We start from the raw sequence: 15980 nt of genomic DNA on the forward strand, positions 1-15980 counted from the left end.
AAACTGGTGTTATCAAATTTTTAGAAATTTACCAACAAAACTCTAATGCACGATAACAATCATGATCTTTATTTGGACTCCCGCCCCTGGCAGTAATGTGTAATTTTAATAATAATGCTAGCATAAGTAAGTGTGTTTGATGGGGAAAAAAGTTTGTAGAAATAGTTAAAAGGTAAAAGCTAAAAATAATCAAATTAGCCTTAATGTAATCAGTGATATTATTATTTCAGGTTGAAGCCCACGTACTGTACATGTCTGTCTGTACATGTCTGTCTGTCTGTCTGTCTGTCTGTACAGCAGAACTCACTGTCTAACTTATTACTACAAAGAAATAAAATAAAAAAGGTCGAGTACGCCAAGTTGTACTTCTTTGTCGTCAGCCAAATACACTCCCGGTTTGGTAATCGGAGAGCGAATCACAGATAAGAAACTGAAAAAGTAGATCGGATAAAAATTAAGTTTTGTCTTAAAGCAACTTCAGTGCATTAGACTTAACTTATACCCCTTGTCGTTATTTCCTCCGTGAAAATAAAAACTAATCCCAGTAAAAATATTCAGTTCAGCTTTTTAAATTCGTACCTATTGGTGCAGGTGTTTGGTTACATTGTAACCATTATTTTTAAATAGATACTTGAATCCTGCACATAACTGTTCATAACGTCGCTTTTACTCAACATTACGACTTCACTTCAGGCGGATATTTAAGTACTGATTGAAGACACGCCCACAGTTTAACGCATGCGCAGTATGCTATCCGAACTTTCGGTTTATAATCGGGTTTATAATCTACTTAACATTTTAGTTTGATTTATGGCACGAGTTTAAGGTTAGACAAATACCAAAGGCCTGGCAAAGTTTCATGTAATTCTGTTCAGCCAGGTTTGTATGATGCTGTGACAAAATCTGGCTGGACAGACATACAGACATACAGATAGAAAGTTTTAAAAAATGTATAAACAAAAGCTTACTTTTATTTATATTGATTGAGCACGCCCTAATTCGTCCATCAGCTAAAGGTGTATTTGTTAATGGTTTATACAGTAGCTGTGCTCAGGTACAGGAAGGGTCCATTCACAAGATGGCGTTTCTTCTGTCGTAAATTAATATAAATGTTATTTGTCTTTGTTTTGTTTTTTTTGTTTTGTTTGACATTCTTTGTTTCTGACAACGGTTCTCATGTGCGTTGCTCTGAATAAAGATGTCTTATACAGGACAGGTTAAAATGTAATAGAAACGAGCAGCTTAACATTGAGAGCGTATTGTTTATTGAATTAGGACACCGAACCGAGGTCGACGTTGGTCCACTCAGGAGTTCGAGGAGGATCTGATTTTTTTAAACATAGAGGAATAGACTTTCCCTGAGAAATACCAGAATTCTTATGCAAATACTTCTACCGTATGAATCATTTACGAATTATGTTTTTATCCTGTTTGTTAAATGAGGTCTATTGAACCCATTTATATTGATTTTTGTCCCCCTTAGATGTTCATCCCAGTCGGGCTGAGAGACATGATGATATAAAATCAATATCATGATAAATTAGCTCCCAATAAACTTTTCATCAAACTAATTATCATTACTGTTTTTTTTATATCGGGTGTCATAGAACTGTCCTGAAATGTCCTTTGATGTTTTAGTTATTTCGTCCATTCCTATACTGTCAAAGTCCATTGTAAAAGATCGGACCACACCTCTGCCCTGTCTGCAGAAGACAATTTGTCTTCTGAGCTTGTCCCATTTCTAGACCTTTTCACTTACAGAAAAAGTGTCCTTGACTCATCGTTTGCAGTATTCCTGCTGATGGTGTTGAGGCGTAGACTCGTATTCCCCAGGGCTTTTTTTTTCCTGTTCCTTGCACTGCTTGAAGAGCTGCAGCTAAATACAACTTTTATTTTTTTTTGTCCAAGATTCCCTGGAGACTAATTTTGCTCTGCGCTTTGCGTCTAACATTATCATTGTATATCCTTTACTTGGATTCCTTTTATTCTTTATAGTCTGTTCCAGGGTGTGGAATTAATATATGCAAATAGAATGCAGCGCTCCGAAAGGAAAAATAAAGGCCCTGCGATGAAGAAAAGGATCCCGTCCCCTTTGCACCACGCGCCTTACGATCAGGCTTCATTTGCATGATTAGGCTTCGCCGCGTGTTTTTGTGCATTTTAGCAGTTTGTTTTACATCGCGTTCGGTGCAAAGCTGCGTATCACTCGAGTGCATCCTACACCTGTGTGTTCTGCTGAATTCATAATCTGGGCGAATTAATTTGTGGTTCCAACATGAATTGGTCAGGGTGGCTATAAACCACATGGAGGCTAAGATGAGAGAGAGCAAAAGAAGAGTTTATATGTACAATAAGACATCGGCATGAATAATGCTCGGGTCACGCAGGGTTTAGCTCCGCATAAACACACACACGCGGTGATGACACATCCTGCAAACACGCCTCAATCACGTTCCTCCTCTACAGTACCTCCCGGAAGGCCCGGTCGGCGTAGCGAGTCAGAGCGTCCAGTTGAAGGGCTTTACGAGGTGAATCATACGAGTTCCTCAACGCCCCGCAGTACAGAAGTCGAATGGAGACTCTTCGGAATGGGTAGGGCTGGAAAAGTCATCTTCCATGGCTGTAAGGGCCGCTTGATCCCCGGGGCAAAGTACACTGCCCAAGTACAGTGCTGAAAAAACACTCCACAACCCAGAGCTGACCCTGAATGAAGAGTAGGAAGGTTTCAGATGTGCATAAATCATTCTGTTGACTTTATAATGAATAAGGTTTTGTCTAGAGGGTTTCTTTAGGGGAATTGTGGCCCGGAAGAAAACTACAGTAAAAGTAAGCGGAGGTGTGGTGAATAACGATCAGACCGTAGGCGTCCTTTTATTTTTTTATTTATTTGGGGCGGGGGGGGGGGGGGGGGGTGGTGAGAAGCTGAGAAGCTATTTTAAATTATTAGTGTTTATTGATTGATTGGTTAATTGATTGAAAGAAAAAAGTCCATTAGTCATCTCAGCGATACCATTCTGGCAGTTGTATTTTTAAACTGTGCTGTTTCCAGGTTATAAATCATCATTTTTCCATCCGCAGCTCAGTTCCAAGTGTGTTATAATTCTTGATTATTACCTACATAACAACTCCAGGCGAAGCTGAAATCCTCATATCCCAGCTGTTTGTGGTGGAACTGAGCTTTTCTTCTATTTTAAAGCTGAACTACTCAACCAGGGGCAAAATTCTATAACTCCGGCGGTGTTCATAGTCACCAACTTCCTATGAAACTAAATGATGAAACAATGCACTCCATCAGTCAAGACCAGAGGATGATCAGAGAAAGAGAGAGAGAGAGAAAAACAGAAAGCAGGAAGGAGGCCCTTAAGAACAAATCACCTGTCAAGGTTTTTAAAAAGTTGCTTTTATGCAAACATGTACACACTTGCCTGGGAATGGTTTATTGCAAGACTGCATTATAAATGCATAGAATGGGAAAAGGCAATCATCAGGACAGATCAACGTAGCCTACAAATGCAGGCAGATACTCAAGGAAATGAGAAATATTTGAATTTATTTGTTCCAGTCGGAGCGATGGTGATGTTTTGTCAGCAGTCTCTTATGATAATGGATAATAGGAATGTTGTTGGTGCTGCTATTGTTGTTGTTTTTTTGCTTCCTCTTTAACAAATGTGTAACCGCTTTTTAAAGAAATTTTGTTCAATATTTATATCTTGGTACTCTTATCATACAGTATTATGAGTGTAGTAAATACAAGCAGTACAACTCAGCATTGTTTCATTTTCAATTACAATTGATGCGAAGGTGTTGGTTAATTGTCTGTAACTAATATACTTGAGTTGTTTCGGCTGGAATTTACATTGCAGGTTTATATTGATGCACTAGTTCTAATATAGTATTGTTTTAATTGAAATAGTGGTTATGGTTATTCAACACCACCGAGTTTCCACCTTGGAGCCCCAGCCCCCCCCAAAAAAAACCTAAAGAAAATGCCCCTTTATCTTTTAATTCCTACTAGAAAGGAGCTCTGACTGCGTCCACAGACATCAAATCATCCTGTCTCTGTAGTCGCTGAATGAGTGCTCGTTTTATATCAGTCAACATATGGTCGTATCTATAACACTGGATATACAGATTGCTGTTTCTAATGAGAAATTATACTTTTCTCATCATAATTAGCTGGCTAGCTTGTTACTAAGAAAAGATGAACATGTTTGTTTTCCCTTCCCTCCTCTCTTCAATCTGTAACTTGATTGCATGGACATAGAACAATCATGTAGCTCCAAGCTACAGCTAAACGGATTTAAGACGCTGGAGTAATTCCGCTGCGCTATAAAACACTTGAGAACATGCTGTTACGGTAAAATGAGGTGTTCACACGTAACCTCACATGAAACAGTCTCGATTTTATTCTTTACCTATCAGAAATAAACCACTGAAGAATTGTGTACTGTGTGTGTGTGTGTGTGTGTGTGTGTGAATGCACCGCACGTGGTGAGCAGCCGGGTTTTCTTTTGTTTTGTACAGTTGAATGCCACAATCGAACTCGCTCAGCTCAGCTCAGGGTAGCTCTGATGTTTTATTTATAATATTTTGTCGTGGGATTTTATCCTTCTTGAGTAAGCGTTCATGCCAGTGATAATGGCGCTGCTTTCACTTTTATGAATTCACCCACGGCCCTGTCCAGTGACCGCACACACACACTAATTGGTGTGTTGCGGTTCCAGCAGTCCGGTGCCTCATGCATATTTCATAGAAAGCAACGGGCACATTATGGCCACATTGTGCAAGCCTGGTCCAGTTCGCGCTGGTGTGAGAAGAGACAATATTTCACAGAGTTACAGGCTCATTAAGGTCCATGCCAGCATCTACAAAACACACACACACACACAGTTGAAAAAGTGCTTCTTTAAGCATGGCTGATGCTATCCCTATAGCATAAATGATTATTTCAGAAGGCATTGTTCTGTCTTGTTTTCATTACCTGGTATAAATGTTGTAGTGTTTTTGACAGAGTGTGGGCTCAGTGTTTCCAGCATGCAGCCTCAGCACAATGATGTATACTGTGTTTACTACTGAGACTGGAAAGTGGGAAGGGGCTCGCCTATGGAGTTATTATTTTTTTTATGTTGTAGTTTTATATAAAAACAATTGCATTTTTTTTCTTCAAGGGAAATGAAATGAAGATGCACACAGCAGTTAATCAGGCCAAGCACTCGTTAGCGAAGAAGAAAAACCAGAACAGTGCTATAGAGAATGCACGGTGTTGTCATGGTGCATTCTGGGTAGTGGTTGCCATGTGGGGCGTCCATCTCTGATCCCTGGCTAGATTGTGTATCATAGGTGCAGTGCTATTCCCTGTGAGAGCGTGCTGTTGATGTCCTTCCAGTTATACAGAGCAGTGTACAGTACGTTGCTTCCGCTTCGGTGTGTGTTGACAGAAGCCAGTCATGTTGATACTCCAGCATGTAATAGGATAATTTGGGGCAGGCAGACAGGATTTCTTTAATTAGTTATGTAGCCAGCTACTAATTGTGCCATCTTTGTTACCTAGGCAACCTAAGATCCAATGTTTTGCTTCCAAAAAGCCGAGATTCAACGTTTTGCTTCTCGCTGGTCGTGAGAACAGTTACAGCAAGTGTTCACCATTCCACAGTGTTTTTAAGATGAATAATACTGTACACTGCGTGTCACAGCCTCATTACAGCACACAATGTTATGGCCAGTGTGAAAATCTAACTGAAGCTTTTTTCTGATTAGTCTCACTAACAAGTGGTTTTTCTATAGACACAGCTGTTTAGTCCCGATCCTGTGGGTTCACGATCATCACTTTGGTTTTTATGGTTGATTTTTTCAATCATGCAACTTCACCAAGTGTTTACGTGATCTTTATTAATGTTTTTTTTTCCGACCACATTTCTTTCACAAAGTTAACGGTTCAGCACTATCCTTCCAGGTTTTGATGCTATGTTGGACAGTTCTTAGGCAAGTTCTTCTTAGTTGTTTTCTTTGCTTGATGCAGCCCAATAATTTGATCCTTCTAAAATGACAACTTTTATATTTAGCCAGGCAGTGTGTAAACACTTCCACAACCACTACTGTTACTACTCGGTCTTTACCATAGCATCCGTGCCCTAATGTGCCACATTTTCAATGTCACCAACTTGTTTTTTTAATTGTGACCATCAGCACTTGTTCCAGAGAAGGTTACAGTAAATACTCAATATGAAGGCAAAGCACCAAGCCATTTCTAAGATATTTCCTTATTTTCTGGTTTCAGGCGCTAGGTTTTGGGTTGCCAGGAAACTCAAATCTTGGTTGTTAAGTTAAGGTCGTGTTGCTAAAGAGCTCTGACATCTTTGGTGCACCCTCACCCCTGCACCCTAAACACCCTGCATAATAAGTGAGAAACACGTTTTGTTTGGGTTGTTGGGATCCACACTTCATAATGATTAGACAATAGTTTTAAGTAAAAAAAATAATTTTGTTAAGACTCAACATGGCTGACTTACTGTTTGGGAATGTCGTTTATTTATTTTTATTTTTTTAAGATAAATATCTTTTTACATATAATATTCATGAAATACATCCAGGCTCCCATCATTTAAAGTGGATCAATTAGATTCGTACACATAAATATATCGGCAGCCCTAATTTTACAGTAAGTCCCCTACAAACAAACAAGTTCGTAAGTCAAATTTGTTCGTAAGTCCAACTAACATTGTCTAGGCACTAGGATACTAACACAGTTGGCTATACACAGTAAATTTCAGTACAGTGTTCTTTAGAATCATACCGATCGTTAAATGATTCATGTTAAAAGAATGAGCAACGTCTGACATCTTTTCACCTCGCTCGGTTCTCTTAATTATTTTCACTTTTGTCTCCATCGTTGTTGCTTGGCGCTTCCTAGCAGCGCCAGCTTCATTGCTGCTGCTTTTACGCTTGTTTCTGGACATCCTGGGATGCACGCTGCATGCAGGTGACAGTGTACACCGGATATGTGATCTAACTTCTTACAATTGAACATGCACAAAATGCATGTTTGTATCTTTACAAGTTCATAAATCGAATGTTCATATGTAGGAGACCCAATGTACTGTTCCTGTAACTAATTATTAAATTCATGCCTTAATTCTGAAAATACATAGCTCCAGAGAGAAATTTATTTTTTTTTTTTTCGTGTAATGGAATGGACATTATCATGAGGACCGTTTTAGTCATACCTCCACAAACATACACTGTCCCACAGAAGTGCACATAAAAGTTCCACAGCTTGACATTTAAAAAGGGAGACGCTTTCCCGCCTAAATTTCGTTCCCAGTGGCACATTTCGATTATCCCTGTTTAACAGGATTTCATATTTGAATGCACAAATGCCTATTTGATGTGGGGAAGTCAAATTAATGAGTCACAGCATTATCAATCTTTAATAGGCCTTAAAGTGAGATTTATGGTTGTTTCAGCTTTAGACGAATCACGCTGCTGGATGTGTCATGCTCTTGTTATGTACAAATGCTATTAAGTTTTTTTTTTCCTCCAGAGCAACACAATATCAGTCTAGCAATTATTTGTGCATTTTGTCTTTCTTGAAAATGTCTTGTTTAGCAGGATAGGAGGAGGTGGCTGCAGTGATCGAGTTTTTTTTTTTTTTAAATTATGATTATTATTTATTTTCTTCCAGACTATTTCCGACAGCCGGCTTTCGGCTTGTGAATTGATATGTAATGTGGTGGGAGCACATCAAATATTGGCAGTGGTTTTATTCATAAGAACTGTGATTATGCAATGAGAAAAGCTCAGCCTTTTACCCCCTCTCTATCGCTCTCTCTCTTTCTCTCTCTCTCTCACTGTGTTTATCTTTTTCTCTCTACACTCTCTCTCTCGCCTTCTTCCTCTCTCTTTCTCCATTTACCCAACCACTAGAGAAGAAATTGTCCCTGTAATGTCTTACTAAATAATGCAAACACTCCTCCTGTTCCACATCTATTCCAAATACGACAAGCAGGCCTGTGTGTGGAAGTTTACTTTGCAAAAATCTTGTGCGTATTTTGACTTGTCATCACCATATTTTTATTAAGCCTACCTTCGCTCCCACTGGCAAGGCCATTGTTATTCAGTCACACAAGTCTCTTGGCTTTCCAGAGGTCTCCAGCAGCCGCCGATGTCAACTTGGCAAGGTTTACAAGTGCTAAACATGAATGCCTCTGGCAAGTCGGCCTGGTTACATCACTTTTTTTCGCCCACCTTAAGCCACCCTCAGGAACAAAGCAGAAGGCCCGTGTTATTTCTCCGTCTGATCAGTTCTTAACTTGTGTTATTCTCGTGTCATCACTGCTTTCAAGCGCGTTATTCTTATTCTGTCCGCCTGTGCGAGGCTACAGTAGCAGTGACTGACAAGCCAAACCGTCACAATGCAAAGGACGAGCGGGGCCAGAGCAGATAGGAGTGCGGTATAAGAATAGACACAACAAAAGACCGATAATTGATTTTCTATCTGCACCACCGTTTCATTAACAGACCAGATTTTAGGACAGTCGGACTCATTTTAATAGCCTCTATTGTCCCATTGTGAAGACAAACGACATTGCTGTTTGCCGAGCATGCTAAATTTCCAACACAGCTCGGTGCACAAGCTAATGCATTCCTATCAGTGTGGAACAGCCCTCTGGATCTGCCTTATACCAAGAACCGGCTGCTATTTAGCCCTTGTAACTCTTAATAATTCAACTTTAAATCTAACACACACACAAAAAAATACTGTTAAATCCTGCAACAAATAATTACACAAAATGTAGTTACCTAGCTTCCATGCTAATGGCATGAAGGGATTAACAACATTCTAATGAATTACTTTTTCAAAACAAATGTTTTCCTTAAAGTCTTTCCAGAGGGTCGCGGGAACGTGCATGCGAAGTCACCAAATGCGCAAATCACTGAAAATAAAGCAGAAAAAATAATGAATCATTTTTCCATGTTCTTTAGGACATCTGGACGATTCTAAATATTAGGGAGGGGACATGTTTATTTGTGATACACAACTAAGAATTGAGTAGCGATTTGCTGATGCCAGTACTCTTTAAAAAATTATATATATATATATATATATAGTAATTTATTAAATGTACATTAAATGTAACTAAAGGTGAATAAAAAAGTGATGCAAAGGATAAACATTTTGCTATTAATGTCTCTTCTTAAAATGGAACACAGTTTACAAACAGCTTTGATCTTTCTCCGAGACAGCGAGATACTCCCGCACAGTCGACATCTTCTCACACATGAGGACGTTGTCGCCACTGTTATGCGAGGTTTATTAGGACCACCTGTTGGATCTTTCTCGAAACTGCAGCTGATTTAACTAAAACACTGGACATTGGCCACTGGCATCAGTAAATGTCCTTTTATTGCCAGTCAACAGAGGGAATATCAGCCCTGACTGATGTACATATGATAAACTGATGCTTTGTTAGAATTGACCTTCCACATGTTTTATAGTATTTATAAAAAAAAATCCATGCAGATGTTTGCTTTTTGTTTTACAGATGTAATCCACACTGTCGGCCCCATCGCTAGAGGAAACGTGGGTTCGGTCCAAAGAGAAGATCTCGCATCCTGCTACAAGAGCTCCCTAAAGCTGGTGAAGGAGAATAAGTTGCGGTCTGTGGTGAGTCGTCTTTAAGCTCCTCCTCCAGTTCTCACTCACCCAGGTTTATATTGACTGTATGTCTTAGCAGGGATCTGGTATATTGAAAAAAGAAAGAAAACTATTCCCCGTGTGGTTAAACCGAGTATTAATCGACCATTGATGGGTTTGCTTTAGTCCGGTGTTCGATTACGGTCTGGTTACCGACTCCCGTTACTAGTCTTTAGTCCCAGCTTTGTTGTCGGCAGCCGCTGCTTGCTGTTTCCTGCAGACTTTATTTTATGACTCGCATTATCTTCTCAAGAGGTTTCCTTTTTAAGCTTTTTAAAAAATGAATACACTTCAACAACCGGAAAATAAAACATGCTGTGTTACAGTGATTTATTTCCGAGACCCCGGAGTGGCCTACTGGATTAATGAACTTTTCCATGATGAAAATTCCATTATAAGTATTAAAACCAAAAATGAACTGTTTTAAAACTATTATTGCAAGTTTTAAATTAAATACATGATTTTTCATCTAGTCACTTAGAAATACAGTAGCAGTGCTTAATAAATATATTAATGGAATAGAAGCGAATGGTGTTACTACTGTACATGGAAATGAAATTGACTTCATTGTTATTTTTAACATTTGTCTTATTTAAAAATGTATCCAGTCTCATTAATTATTCCTATTTGAAAACACCAAGCCGGGTTTCATGTTACTGTTGTTCGCATTTTGTTGTAGCATTTTGTAATGCTAATTCAATCTTTTTAGTTTAAACACTACGAACTGAAAAGTTCACGTACTGTAGCGTACGGCAGCGTATAGCTGCAGGTCAGAAACAAAACTTCACCAGTCATAGGTGTAATGAAGAGCGGAAGCCGTGTTTATAAGCAATAAACTCGGGTCATTTTTCAGCTTGGTGGGCTTCCAGACGGGCGAGCCACGAGGCCTTAATGAATCTGGCGGCAGACCAGAGTGTTTGGCCTGGGAAGAAGCGGCGTCAGAAGGCACGCTGCTCCAGCTGCTGGCCCTGTCTCCACCATCTGCTCCACATAACTTATGAATCTGCTTTAATCCATGGTGAACACAGCCTGAGAGAACATTCCAAACTCCCGATACCAGTTCCCCGAGACCTAGCACCAGCACAGATCATTGACTATTTCCAGCAATTAGCAGGCCACCTCACATGGACAGATCGCTAACTCTCACCTACTTGAATAAGTGCTGCGCTCTAATCATGAGGATGAGGGGAGCTGCTTCATCATTGTCCACTCACGTTTTTTTTTCCCCCTCAGACCATTACCGGTACTGAAAGAGCGAGTTCATTTGCAGGCCCAAATTGCTGCTTCGGTAGCCGTGACCAACTCCTGATTAGCAGGTGTAGTTAAACGCGTTGTTGTCAGACGGACCACACAGGAATGACGGGCAGAACTGACATGTATGCTAACTTCCCAAACCCTCCAAATACCTCCAAGCTCTCATTAAATGGAATAGGAGAGTCTCAGGAAAGGGGCCACGTACCCAGCTTCTGTTTTTCTTCCTCCGTGCAGCACCTCCTCCAGTTCCCCGCTCCTTCTGCAGCCACATTCCTGCACATTTATTTCGGGTTTTTTTCCTCCACTTTCATTTATTTATTTAGTAATTCCCATATTGATGAGAAACAGGGCTGCGTTTTTCACGCTGAGGGCACGTCTGCTTTGGCGGGACATGTTTGGACAGCTGCTCCGGACTGAAAGTGCCGCCGTGGATGACTGGACATTGTCCGATGAGCCTGTGTTCCTGTGCACTGTACCCCAGTATTTAATTATTTTTATTTTTTTCATCTAATACACATATGCTGTGAAATCCCCCAATTGCTCTCCCATTCTGCCTGGCTACTGAGCGTCTTTTATTTCCCCCGTGGTGTTCTTTGGCCCAAGAGCAGCTCATGCTGACTAGCTGTGGATAGTCGGATAGCGAATTAGCACTAAGCTTATTGGGAAGTGCAGAACGGAGGAGGAGGAGGAGGCTCCTCACCAACGAGGCATGCTCAAAAGGAGAAAGCGGACGGGTAAGCGGGAGGCGGATTCGGTTTCAGAGCGCGCCGAGATACAACAGCGCCTGTAGTGGAGATTTCCGAGCATTACGATCGGATTTCATTCAAAAAACAAAAGGGCTACCTGAAATATAAACCCGAGCAAACAGGAAGACGAGGGACAGTCTACTGTAGCTGCTTAATCCCAGTGCTCGGGAGTCCAAAGCTTTTCCCCTCAGACAGTGAGATTTTGCAACACATGCTGTAGATGGTGTGCACAGCATGGATAAAATCCCCTCTGATAATCTTGAGAGCTTATTTTAAGACGGTTTCAGAATCTTGAGCACATTACAGTAGGTGTTGAAATGTATATTCAAGTGCAAAAATCTCGATCTCTTCCATGTAAAGGGCTTCAATTCTTTATATTTTGGTTCAAACTCGCTGGTCACTTTTTTCTCCCTTTTCTCTCTTTTTTTTTTTTTCTCATTAAACACTTTTATCTTCATGGCCATTTAGCTAAATCATTCCACGGGGAAGTTTTCAAATGTATTTAACTAATGCACTCCCCAAGGTTTTATTTCTAATTTATCGCAGCTAAATGCTATTTTTTCCAGGAATTCTGGGAATTATCTTTTACAGATAAAAGGGAGGGAGGCGTTCACGCGAGACGTAGGTGTGCTCATGCAGATGGGGATGAGTAATGTTTTGTGAAGAGGGATACCGTATCCTACATTAGTTTAGCACGTCACTTGTGCATGCTCAGCTGGAAATGTTGGCTGGGAAGCCAAATGAAGGATGGGCTTCATCTATAAAAATGATGAGCTCCCTGAGCCAAGAAACAATGCATTTAACCTGCCAACTGCAGTTCAACACTTTTTACACGGGCAGGAGGCGAGAGCTAACGTCCTTTCCTGCTTTCTTTGTCTCATTCCAGTCTGGAATTTGTATTTATCTTATTAAGAATGGGAAAAGACTACGATACAAGAGGTTAAAATGTTGTCTCTGGTGTGGATCGTTATTGAATTTTTATAAGTTCGTTCTTTCTCATGGGCACGGATTCCTTCCATGCATACATACATATTCTGAGCCTGTTTTAATGCACTTCCGGAGAAACAAAACAATCATGATGTATTTGTGTATTTAGTGCGGTCCAACCCAGGCACTTATTCCTCTCTCTTTCTCTCTCTCACACACACACACACACAGAAATCTCTCAAGAGATGCACACACTCATTCCCATGTGCTTATTTTCTCTCCGGCCAAGTGGGCAGCGTGTCACAGTCCCCCCACAAGGCTCACTTGGTAATCAGTAACGAGAAGCACGTTCCAGAACATCAGCTTGGGGAATAGTAGAGACCAGAGCCAAGCTCTAGTGGGTTTGCCATGTGTCCACCGAGCTGGAGAGCATGCTTCAAAAAAAAAACAAAAAAAAAAAAACTGTCTCTCCAAGGCTTCTGGCTGGCTGAGAAAATATAATAAATTCCCAAACACAATAGATTTTTGTTTTGGGTGAGATGTCAGCTAGAGTATATATTTTCACACATATAGGAACATGTTGGAACATTTTATTTGGTGGATTTAGCCTGGATCAAACATGAAGTGTGACAGTTGTGAGATCAGGATTTGGGAAGAAGCTGCACTATCCCATTGTCAATATTTGTTGGCGCCAGAACATGTTAATCGTTTCACGTTTCAGCTTATATTAATTGTCTGTTGAAAGACCACCGCAGGAAATGTTCATACTTTCTTAGTTTCTCGGCTGAAAGGAATCACCTACTTTTGTAAATTGCAATCAGCGAGCATCTAATGGAGGGCAAATGTCTTCCCGGAGTCCGGGTTTATTTTTGTAGGGAGGTGATGCCAACTTGGCGTTCGCACTTTGAGGCTACTGAATGTGTTGACCTCATTGAAGCTTTTTGACTCCCAGGGTGCCCATTTGTAACGGAAGATCAAGCAGAAAGTATGCCCCCAAGATATCAAGCAATAATACAAGTGGCATGTCTTACTTTTACTCATGCATGCATTTGGATACGGTCAGGTCAGTCCAGTCCAGTCCGCTCTCTGGAGTCCCTAATGTTTAAGGACATTCAGGGAGTTAGGGACCTTGCTTGTCTAAAGGGTAAACAGTGGAGCTGAATCAGTTTCCTGTCTATATTAATCAGCCTGTTTTTATTGCCAGTACAAAAACCTTAAAATAATCCATTCCGAGTGAGGACACAGGCATCTGGAAACCATTCAGTTTTCTGTGGTGACCCCTCCTCACCTTCCTTAAAGCTCAAAACATGTCCTCTCCTTCTGACCTTCAACAAAGAAAGAACATCCAAGTTTATCGTAAAAACAAACGGTATGATTTATTGTTATATCCGTCCCTGAAATAAATTATAACATAGGAATAATGGAAAAGCAAAAAAGGCCGATCTTTCCAAAGCTACATTTTGTTTTTCTCTTGAATTTATTTTATAGTGCACTGTATATAGCTATTAATACGATTTCCTGCTTGACATCTGTAATATCTGATACAGTAGATGTCCCAGACATCCGATACTCATGTAAATGTTACATTTAAGTCCTGTTTAAAGCATCCATCACTAAATTGCATATTCTGTTGGTTTTTAAAGTGCAAGAAAGATCGACCCTTAAAGTTTCAACGATGTTAAGGTACTGTGAAATGCTTCAGCTTGCATTTCAATAATCCCGATTTTGTGCTATGTTTTGCACCATTGTCCTGATGGAGAAGATTTTTCAGCTTTACTTTCTTGACTGACTGCTGCACATTTACTTCTGGAATTTGTTAATGTTCATCAAACTACAAATTTCCGTACACCTCTGTAACCTTCACCCGTTCCACCTTCATGCTTAACACTAGTTTAACAGAAACTTAAGTCTTTATCCTGTTAGTACTGTCCCCGGTGTGTGTTCACGTCCTCTCCTCCACCTTAAAAACATACAGTATTTCCGTGTGTAGTCACATGACTCCACCATGTCCAGTCTGCGACATGGAAGAAACATGGAGGAGGACATTGTCAGGCAAAATAATAATAATAATAATAATAATATAATAATAATGATATTGATTTGGGGTCACATTGCCCAGAACTATTCACACGTAAAGGTTACTTCTGATGATTCTGATTAAACAGAAGTTCGAATAATAAAAATTATGATCTAGAAAAGCTACAATTGTTTTGTTTGTTTGTTTTCCCCATGCTTTGCAGGCGTAACCTAGCTTCATTTAAAATTCTTGCATTGTCAATGCAATTGACATCCAGCCGTCTAAAATATATTTTTATAAAAATGTAATTGAATAATTGATATGAACGCAAACAAACATACCGTAACATCCTAAACACTAAGGTGTATAAACTACAGTAGCAAGAGTTTATACAGTACAGTACAGAGTGGAAGGTAACCGATTACATGTACTCTGTAACTGTACTTAAATACATATTTAATGTATTTGTACTTCCCTGGTCCAGTTTTTTTTTTTTTTTTAGAGGATACTTTTTACTTTTACTCAGAAAAAGTAAAAACTTATAAATAATAAATAAATAAAACCCGACAAGGATCGTAGCTGATCTAGGAAGTAAAGGTAACTCAATAATTTAGCCTCCTTAGCCAGCTAGCAACCTGTTTCGCCCTGGTTAGTTTTCTATGAGACTGTAATCAATAACATTATACTCAAATTACCCTTGAAATGATAGTGATAAAATCTCCACCTTAATTCCGCATCCCCTGCATTAGTTACTCCTCATTACGGCTTCGACTAAATGCCAGCTGGGAATCGCTGTAATGTTGGCAAGCTACGAGCACTTCTGTATAACAGTCTTTTAAATTAGCTCATGTGGGTTTATTCCAACATGGTGTTAAGCTCCCTATATTACCGTAGAAGGTTCGCGTGATAGCCAATACGCTATCTACCGTACAGTGCAGTGTGCGCTGAGGACTGGGATTCAGCCAGAACGCAGGTTAAATGAGTTAAAGTTTTGAAACTTAAAATTGGATTCTTATAAAAAGCCACAACTCCATACTTTTTCACCCGTATTTTGCGTTTTCCCGTTATATACGGCTTGCCAGAGATAGCATGCCAACTCCAGACAGCATGCCAACTCTTATGCTACTATAGCTAACATCGTATATTGGCAATCTAGAAGTAGACTGAGTGTACTGTATGTGGCCAATATTTCAACATTACTTGGCGCAAAAAATTGAGGTGGTATGTACTTGTACGTTGCTTGACTAGTTTTATTAGAGAATACTTTTTACTTTTACTCCGCTAAAAAGTACAGCAGATATCCGTACTTTTACTTAGCTACATTTCGGCATGGTGTTGCATC

The 15980-nt window shown here is 39.9% G+C and overlaps 1 protein-coding gene across 3 annotated transcripts in view; it reads left to right on the forward strand.

Moving 5' to 3' along the window:
* macrod2 (mono-ADP ribosylhydrolase 2) overlaps positions 1–15980 on the forward strand; it is a 617779-nt gene that overhangs the window by 406114 nt on the left and 195685 nt on the right. For all 3 annotated transcript variants that reach the window (XM_053502322.1, XM_053502324.1, XM_053502323.1), the window contains exon 6: positions 9543–9664. In XM_053502322.1, coding sequence (XP_053358297.1) covers positions 9543–9664 — 122 coding nt within the window. The remainder of the gene's footprint in view (positions 1–9542; positions 9665–15980) is intronic.

Source organism: Clarias gariepinus, chromosome 8 (genome assembly GCF_024256425.1).
Source record: "Clarias gariepinus isolate MV-2021 ecotype Netherlands chromosome 8, CGAR_prim_01v2, whole genome shotgun sequence".
NCBI lineage: Eukaryota > Metazoa > Chordata > Actinopteri > Siluriformes > Clariidae > Clarias > Clarias gariepinus.